The 9,560-nt window shown below is 43.2% G+C and overlaps 1 protein-coding gene across 1 annotated transcript in view; it reads left to right on the top strand.

Annotated features, from left to right (window-relative positions):
* adamts6 (ADAM metallopeptidase with thrombospondin type 1 motif, 6) overlaps window positions 1-9,560 on the top strand; it is a 304,519-nt gene that overhangs the window by 242,708 nt on the left and 52,251 nt on the right. Inside the window, exon 17 of the mRNA XM_048598741.1 lies at window positions 1,226-1,306. Coding sequence (XP_048454698.1) covers window positions 1,226-1,306 — 81 coding nt within the window. The remainder of the gene's footprint in view (window positions 1-1,225; window positions 1,307-9,560) is intronic.

Raw genomic sequence — 9,560 nt, 5'->3', positions numbered from 1 at the left:
GGCGGCAGTAGCGGTGAGGGTGGTCGCGACTTCAGTGTCGGTGGCAACGGCAGCGATGGTGCTTGCTGTCCCGGAAGTGGGGAACCCGGCGGTGGCGGATGTGACGTCATCTGTGGGTTCTCCGATAGTGGCCTCATGGCCAATGGCGGCGGACCCATTGTGGGGAAGGTCCTGGGTACGGCTGGGGATTTGGGGGGTGGAGGAAGCCCGTTTTGGGTGGTAGGCACCAGTAAGTTTACTGTACTTACGGTTTTTAGTGTCCAATAAAGCTGAGTAGAATTGGGAGTTCAGGTTGTGGATCCTACGTAGAATAAAAAACAGGAGAGGTCCTTTGCAGGTCTGGGAGAGGGAGGCTCTGAGCTGGGGTAGGCTTGATTGTAGTGCCTGGAGATGCCGGCGCATTGCTGCAAGTGTGTGTTTCAGGAGTCGCAGGGAGAAACGCTTCTGAAGGATCTCAACCCCATGAGTGTTGAAAGATCCCAGTTATACTTCTTTAACGAGGTGTAACTTTTCAAGGGATTCATAGTGAGGCTGCAATTGAAGAACTCATCACCAGAGCCCAGTTCAGATAGAGTAAACATGTTGCACGTGTGACTGATGATAAAATCCCTAAAGTGATCATGCATTCACAATGTAAATATAGACACCAACTGCAAAGCTCAAGTTTGTTCAAGTGCTCCTTGAAGGTGAACATCAGGAACTGTGGTATATCCACCATGGACTGGGAGGAAAATTCATAAGAAAAAGTAATGCCGTGGCTTTCTCTGTACAGCAAAGAATACAGACAGGTCAGGGCAAAAGGGAAGATAGGAAGACTGGGCTGTCCCAACAAAATCAAACAGTTCACCATTGAGTACACTGTGGGCAGCCACATATGATACAGCCATCTTTGATAATAAGTGAAACACATGAATAGTGTCAAAGAGGAAATTCACACCAACTTATGTGATTTCAAAAGTGCATCTCATGGAGTAGCAAGGAATCATTGACAGCAGTTTCTGGTTTCTGCACTTAACTTTACATGTGTGATGCCAAATGCTGCTGCAGTTTCACAGTTGGAAGGATGGCAAACACTGACAGTTTTGCCATTGTTACAACTGCAAAGCATAAGCCACAACTAAACCAGTTAAGGTTGTCCTTTTTTTTACAGTGGAATAATAAAACTGGTTACTGTTGGTCTTTCTATGTGTATAAAGTCATCATATAGTAAATGTTGTGCTTTCAGGTTACATGGAAGTTGTCCAGATTCCAAGAGGATCAGTTCATATTGAAATACGGGAGCTGGCAATTTCAAAAAACTACATTGGTGAGTTATTAATGATAAGTACATAACAGGTTCAATGACCTGGATTTTCACTGAATTGGGAGACTGTATGGAGGGGTCCAGCTGCAGCTTGGAAACAATTTTGAGATTCCTAACCCCATTCCAGAGGTTTGCATTTTTACTAGAGATCTCTAAGGCTGAGGACAGGTCCGTGTTGTGAGCCCCGTTCTGCAAATAAGAGATTCGAAGAGAATGTATGAAAACTGTCAGTCAAACTAGAAATAAAGCCCAAAGTCTCCTGTAAGCATATAAATAGTAAAGGGAGGACGGGATAAGAGGAGGAGTAGGACTGATTAGCTGACTAGGGACCAGAAAAGGTTTTACACATGAAGGCAGAAGGAATAGCTGAGGTATAAAGTAAATACTTTATAACTGTCTTTTGCCAAGAAAGATGATGCTTCCCGGGTCATGGTTAAAGAAGAGGTAATGTAGACACGAGAAAAGTTTGAAATTGGTGAGAAGGATGTATTGTATATGCTGTCTGTACTTCAGGTGAATATGCAAACAGGTGATATGAATTCAAGGATACTGAGAGAAGTGACAGAGGAAATTGCAGAGGCATGGGCCATTATTTTGTCATCCACCCTGGATTCAGAGTCATGCCAGATGAGTGGACAATTGCAAACTTGACACCATTGTTCAGAAAAGGCTGTGACTATAAGCCGTGCAACTGCAGGCCAGTCAAGTTAATTTTGATGGTGAGTTAACTTTTAGAAATAATAATTCAGGACAAGATAAATAGCATTTAGATAAATGCCAATTAATTAAGGAAAGCTACCATAGATTTATTAGGGGAAAATCATATTTCAATATTCTTGATGTTTTTTGATAACAGAGAGTGTTGACATGGGAAGGCTGTTAATGTGGAGTACATAACTTCCAAAAGGCATTCGGTGCAGTACCACATGACAGACTGGTGAGCAAATTTGGAATGAAAGGAGCAGTAGCAACATTTAAGACAGAATTGCTTAGTGACCGGAAACAAAGAGTAGTGGTTAGTGGATGTTTGTTGGGCTGGAAGAAGGTCTGTATTCAAGATCTCCGGGGGTCAATGTTGGGACCTTTGTTTTACCTGATGTGTGTTAATGACTTAGACTTTGATATACAGGGTGTAATTTCAAAGTTTGTACATAACATAAAACTTGAAAGCTTTGTGAACTGTGAAAAAGTTAGTTTGGAACTTTGAAAGGAAATAGACAGGTTGATGGAATGAGCAGACAAACAGTAGATGAAGTTCGATGTGGAGAAATGTGAAGTGGTTCATTTTGGTTGGAAAAACATGAAGTGACAGTTTAAAATAAATTTTGCAACTCTAAAGGTGCAGGAGCAAAGGGACCTTGGTGTATATGTACTTAAGTTGTTGAAGGTGGCAGGACTGGTTGACAGCTTGGTTTATAGGTTAGTTATAGGAGCAAAGACTACAATAACAAGAAGGATGTAATGAATTTATGTAAGACACTAGTTTGGCATCAGCTGGAGATTTATGTCCAACTCTGAATGCCACATTTGATGAAGGAGGTGAAGACATGAGACAAAGTGCGGAAAATATCCACAAGAATGTTTCCAGGGATCAGGGACTTCAGCTATGAAAATAGATTGGAGAAATTCAGACTGTTTTCTTTGGAGAAGCCTAAAGCTCAGAGGTGATTTGATAGATGTATTCAAATTCATACTGAGAGAGCTCAAAAGAGTAGGTAAGGAGAAACTATTCCCACTTTTGAAGGGATTGAGAATGAGAGGGCACAGATTTAAAGTCACTTACAAAAAAAAACAAGTGATGTTTATCACACAGCAAGTGGTTAAGATCTGCAATCCATTGTCTGAGAGTTTGGTGAAGGCAGGTCCAATTGAAGCATTCCGCAGCAAATTAAACTATTGTTTGCAAAGAAAGAATGTAAAGAGTTATTGGGGCTGAGGAATGGCTGTAAGTGAATTGCTCATTCAGAGAGCCAGTACAGACAGGACGGGTTGAATGGCTCCATTTTGCACTGGAACAATTCTGTGCTTCTGATGAAATACACTTGGGAAAAAAATTATATGATAAGGTAAGTAAGGTTGGCTGACAGGCTGCTGCATCTTGGGTAGTTTTATATAGCTCCATGAAAATTATAGGTACCATAGACAGAATCTGCATGTGGACCCAGAATAAATGAGCACATCCCTCAATGAATACATTGTGTCAGTCTTCACAATGCAAAAGGATGTCCCAGATATGAACATCAGTTTAGAAAACTGTGAAAGATTTGAATAAATTAAAATAGAGAGAGAGGAGATACTGTTGGGTTTAGCAGTCTTAAAAGTGGATGAATGTGCAGACTATGATGAGGTTTATCCCAGGCTGTTGAAGTAAGCAAAGCAGTAATTTTCACATCGTCTCTGTCTACAGATGAGGTGCTAGAGGACTGGTAATATTGTCCCTAAAATAACTCCACAGAGGCTGGTATCCCATCACCACGTCACCCTTTATTTACACATGGAGAATCCTTGACACTGATCCAACTTCCTCAGAGCCTGCTCTCAGTGTGAACAGAACCTTTGACACTCCTGTTCTTACCTGTCAGCCAGGGCTCCCCGATTGGACCAGATTAACAGCCTCAGTCAGGCAACTCATATTCTATGAGGTCCACCTGGCTGACCTCATTACAATCACTACTTTCCCCCCCTCTGAGTCTGAGGACATAGGCTGGTTCTTTTTTTTGTAGCTTCTCCTGGGGTGTTTTAGTACTGGACCAGGTTCACTCTGCCTGTGATATTGGCAGCGTGTAACACAAAGTAGCTCATTTCATGCGCCCAGAGCATCTCTGAAGAAATTCATTCTCCTCTTTAGGCAGCAAAGGCATCAAGCGGTGACATTCACCATGTCCATCTCAGATTCTGAGGTATCTTCAGCACTTGATGGGAGAGGAAGGAGCCTTGGGTTCCTGAATAGTCAGAAAGGCAGTCAAGGAGCAGGGCATGTTTTACTCCCGCACCGTTTGTGAATTTACAGCTTTCATATGGTCCATGTGCTTGTTCAGGACCTTTGTACCCACTCAAACTTTATATGTCACTGAACCTGACCTCGCACCAACCGTGCCTTTTACCCAATCAGGGCCATACCAGTGGTTCCTGCATCAAACTTCATCTCTGAAGTAAACTGCCTCTCTCACTTAGCAGAGTCTTATGTCCAGCATTGGCATCCTGATTCCCTTTTAACCCCAACCCCCTCATGTCCAGGAAGATCAGAATTAAGCTGGTGTGGAATCTTCTCCCCATTAGCAACTCTCCTGGAGCTATCCCTTTAGTTGCACGGGGGGTAATTGATAATCAAATAGGGACCGGGACAGTTTAGTATCTAGTGAAGACGTAAACTGTTTCTTTAAGCTTGCCTTCAAAGTTTGGACTGCTCTTTCTGCCAGGCCATTGGATGATGGATGGTATGGAGCTGTCCTTATATGACGAATACCATTTGACTTTAGGACATACCGAAGTCCCCTGCTGTAAACGACGGCCAGATATTTGTGACCAACACTTCCAGGAGTCCGTGTACTGCAAAAGATATGTGCAGTTTTCTACTGTTTTCCCCATGTTTGATGAATGAACTTTATGCATGTGCTGCCATTTTGTGTGGGGTGTCCACAATGGCTAAGAACATTGAGCCCATGAAAGGACCTGCATAGACGACGAGTAACTGAATTCAGGGTTTACCCTGGCCATTCCCACCAATGTGGGAGAGCTGCTGGCGGTATTTTTTGTCTGTGTTGCACTCTGGGCACTGCCCCCCCAACACAGCTATACCTGCATCCAATCTTGGTCACCAGACAAAACTTATCACCAATATCTTCATTCTGGAGACCCTTGGATGACCCTGGTGGAATTCAGCCAGTATCTGGCGGTGACCTTTGTTCGGGACAATTGCTGTTGTTCCATAGTAATATGCCGTTTTGTACTGTGATCTGGTCTCTCTGGGTCCAAAAGAGTTTCAGTTCTGTTTGTGGTAGCCTTTTGGATTCCTCCCTCACCTCCAGCTGTTTTAAATTTTGCCAGGACCGCATCTTTTGGCATCGCAAAGTCTGATATTGTCAGCTGTGATTGGAGGTGTGTTCAGAAAATTTAAAACCGTTACGGACTCTTCCAGTGGCAGTACCACCGTTGGTGTATCTAGCAGAGGGAAGCAGCTCAGTACATCTGCATTTGCTACTAGGCCTCCTGGACGGTGTTCCAACTTGTAATTATATGCACTTAGTATTAGACTCCAACACTGAATTCAACCTGAAGCTATTGCCTTGTGCCGTTTAAGAAGACCTAACAGGGTTTTGTGGTCCACTATTATTACAAATTTATGTGCGTACACGTATTGGTGGAACTTCCTGACTCCAACTATGACCGCCAAACCTTCCTTCTCTAGTGGGCGTATTTTCGCTCTGCATTAGCCAAAGTCTTGGATGCATATGCTATTGGGTATTCCCCTCCATTAGGCCACCTAATACTACCCCACTGCTGTATGAGGAGACATTGCATGTCAACACCAGATCTCACTTGGGATGATTGTGTGCTAACATCTTAAAGGATGATAGCTGTTTCTTCACTTCCCTGAAGTCTTTGGCTTGGCTATGCGACCATTTCCAAGGCCGATCCTTTTTAAAGAGCTAGTGCAAAGGTGCCAGGATGGAGGCCAGGTTTTATGTGAACTTTCTGTAATAGTTCACCAGCCCACAGAAAGAACTAAGCTCTGCTACAGAAATGGGAGCTGGGGCAACTTTGGTCACCCTCACTTTATCCTCCAATGGGTGTACCCTGTCTTGTCGACTCTGTAGCTCAAGTAAGTCACTTGGAGTGCCAGGAACACACATTTTTCCCTTCTAAGGTATACACTTCCCTTGGAGAAATATCTAAGGATTATGTCCAAGTTCTCTAAGTGCTTCTTATTGGTCTTCCTTGTTATTAGCACATCACCTAGATAAATGGCGACCTGGGGAAGACCTTGTAAAACATTTTTCATTGTCCGCTGAAAAATGGCACAGGCTGATGATACCCCAAATGGCAATCTCGTATATTAGTACAAACCCTTATGAGTACTAATTGTAGCATACTTCTGGGAATCCTCATCTAACTGCAAATGCAAGTACTCATGGCTCATGCCCAGCTTTGTGAAGGATATTCCCCTGCCAGCTTTGCGTATAAATCCTCTTTGCGAGGGAATGGGTATTTATCCAGCTGCAAAAAGTGGTTTACCATTTGTTTAAAATCCCCACAAAGGCAAACTGACCTGTCGGGCTTCACAATTGGTATGACTGGTGCAGCCCATTCTGCAAACTGGACTGGCTTGATGATGTGTTTACTTCTGAGTTCTGCCTCTACTTTTGCCTGTTAGGCAAATGACACTGGGCGGGCTTTGCAGAATCGAGGAATTGCTTCCTGGTCAACATGCAAGATGGCCTTGGCTCCTTTAATAGTCCTTAGACCTTTCTGAAAAGCTTCTGGGATTAGGACTTAACTCAGGCAGCCATTTTCAGATCAAAAAATGTTCAGCCAATCCAGATGAATCTTTCTTAACCAATTTCACCTCATTAAGCTTGGGCCTGAGCCTTTTACTACAGTCAGTGGTAACTGAACCAGCTGCTTTTCTTAAGAGACCAGAACCGAAGTTATCCCCTTAATCTGTAGAAGATCCCCAGTTTAGGTTCACAGTCTAGCCAAGATCTTACGCAAACTTAAGGGTTGAAGCCCAGAGTGAATTTTGTTAAAGACTCGTTCTGTAGTCACTGAAGTGTCTGCGTTGGTATCGACTGCCATTAGAAGCAGGTGACCGTTTAACCGGACGTTTATTTTGATTGGTTCGGATTTGGATGTTGTTAAGCAATTTTACGGTTCCAAACCAGAAGTTCCTAGACTTTACAGGGCGTGCACTCTTCTGAATACTAGCCCATGAGTTTGCTTACTCAATTTATGTCTAGTAGGACTCTTTTGCCGTCTCAGGTCTGCATACCGGCAGCAAATACAATGCGTCGCCGGTCTGGATCCTGAAGAAAATTTTAACCGTTTGGCCGAGGTTTAGCTTTGTTTTGGGGTTTTGCTGTGGGCTGACCTAGAGTCCCTCTGTTCAAGACATGTCCTGAGCAAGGCTATGTAATTGCCTTCACTCAAATGACGTTTTCCAAGCTCAGTCAGACTGGCGAAGGTGTCCACTTCCATCGGAATACCCTGCAGCACATATGCTGCACTCACTGCTTTTTCCAATGACAAAGCCAGTTGTAGTATATCTTTGAAGTCCAGTTGGGCTTCAGCTAATAGGCTCTTTTGCATGGTTACATCATTAATGTCACATATCAAATGGTCTCTCAGCATCTCATTAACGGTTAAACCAAAGTCACAGTCCTCCACCAGTCGTCTTAACCTAGTCAAAAATCGCAATACAGATTTCCATGGTTCTCAAATTGCTGAGTAAAACTGATAGTGTCTCAAAATTAGAGGAGGTTTGTGGTCGTAATATTCCTTAACAAAATTCATCAACTCAGGAAAGGTTTTAGTATCTGGTGCCTCAGGGAAAGGTAGAGTCCTAGTAACCAAAAAAGCTGTGGGCCCACAAGTTGTCAGGAAAATTATTCATTGCTTTTCATCCTCCCCAGTGTCATTTGCCCAGAACAAATAACACATTCTTTCCACATACTGGGCCCAGCCTTCGATGGCAGGATCGAACAAGTAAAGTTCCCCAAATAACAGAATGATGCCAGAAATACTTACCCCAACCCAAAGATGACTGTTGCAAGCGAATTTCTTCTTGAGTGTGCATTTATCTCATTGCCACCGAAATAACGCCACAGAGTCTGGTATCCGGTCACTAAGTCACCCTTTATTTACACATGGAGAGTCCTTGACACTGATCCAGCTCCCTCAGAGCCAGCCCTCAGAGTGGACAGAACCTCTGACACCCCTGTTCTTATCTGTCAGCCAGGACTCCCTGATTGGAGCAGGCTGACAGCCGCAATCAAGGAACTCATATTCTATGTGGTCCATCTGGCTGACATTGTTATAATCGTTATAGACCCATTGTTAAAACAAGGTTGAAGGGATAGACCAGGAAACTACAGGCCAGTCAGTCAAACTCAGTGGTGGGCAAGTTATTAGAAAGAACTTTGAGGGATAGGTTGTATCTGCTCTTGGAGACACGAGGATTAATCAGGGATAGTCAGCGTAGATTTTTTAGGAGAGCGTCATATTTGACGAATATGAATTTCTTGAGAAGGTAACCAGGAATGTTTGATAAGTGTCAAGCATTTAATGTGGTTTACATGGACTTTAGTGAAGCTTTTGATAAGGTCCCTCATGATAGACTGGTCAAGAGGTTAAGAGCCCATGGGATCCAAGACAGAGTGACAAGTTGAATCTAAAACTGGCTGAGAAGTAGGAAGCAAATGTGCTGGCAGTGAGATGTTTCTGTGTCTGGGCTATTTCCAGTGGGTTCTACAGGGTTCGGTGCTGGGATCTATACTGTTTTTGTTTATATCAATGATTTAGATTTAAACAAAATGGGAATGATCAAGAGGTTTGCAGATGACACCAACATTGGTAGGGTGGAAAATAGTGAGGAGAATAGTCATAAATTGCAGAAGTAAATCAATGGACTGGTCATCTGGGCAGAGCAGTGGCAGATGGAATTCAACCCGGAAAACTTAACAAATACTTGTCTTTATTCAGTGAGGCATAGAGTACAAGATCAGGGTGGTTATGCTCAGTGATATAAAAGACTGCTTAGGATACAACTTGAGTATTGTGTGCAGTTCTGGTCACCACATTATAGAGAGGATATGATTGCACTAGAGAGAGTGCAGAGGAGATTTACCAGGATGCTGCCTGGGCTGGAGCATTTGAGCTATGAGGAAAGATTGGATTGGGTTGCTTTCCTTGGAGAAATGAAGTTTGAGAGGAGACCTGATGGAAGTATGTATGATTATGAAGGGAAGGCACTTTTACCATTAGTAGAGAAATCAGAAGAGAGTTGAGGAGAATTTTTTTTCACTCAGAGGGTGGCAGGAGTCTAAAATGCATTACCTGAAAGTGTGGTTGAGTCAGAAACTCTCACATTATTTGGCCAGTATTTAGATATTCATTTGCATTGTAATAGCCTCTGCGATTATGGGCCAAAAGCATTAGAATAGTAAGATCTTTGTTGATTGGTAGGGAAGTGACAGGTCAGATGGCCTCCTGCAAAGCTGCATATGTTTACGAGTGTATGTGTCAATCCAAGCCAGCTCAG

This window comes from Rhincodon typus, chromosome 1 (genome assembly GCF_021869965.1).
Source record: "Rhincodon typus isolate 14 chromosome 1, sRhiTyp1.1, whole genome shotgun sequence".
NCBI lineage: Eukaryota > Metazoa > Chordata > Chondrichthyes > Orectolobiformes > Rhincodontidae > Rhincodon > Rhincodon typus.
The sequence above is the reverse complement of the archived record's forward strand: the minus strand, read 5'-3'. Positions and strand labels throughout refer to the sequence as shown.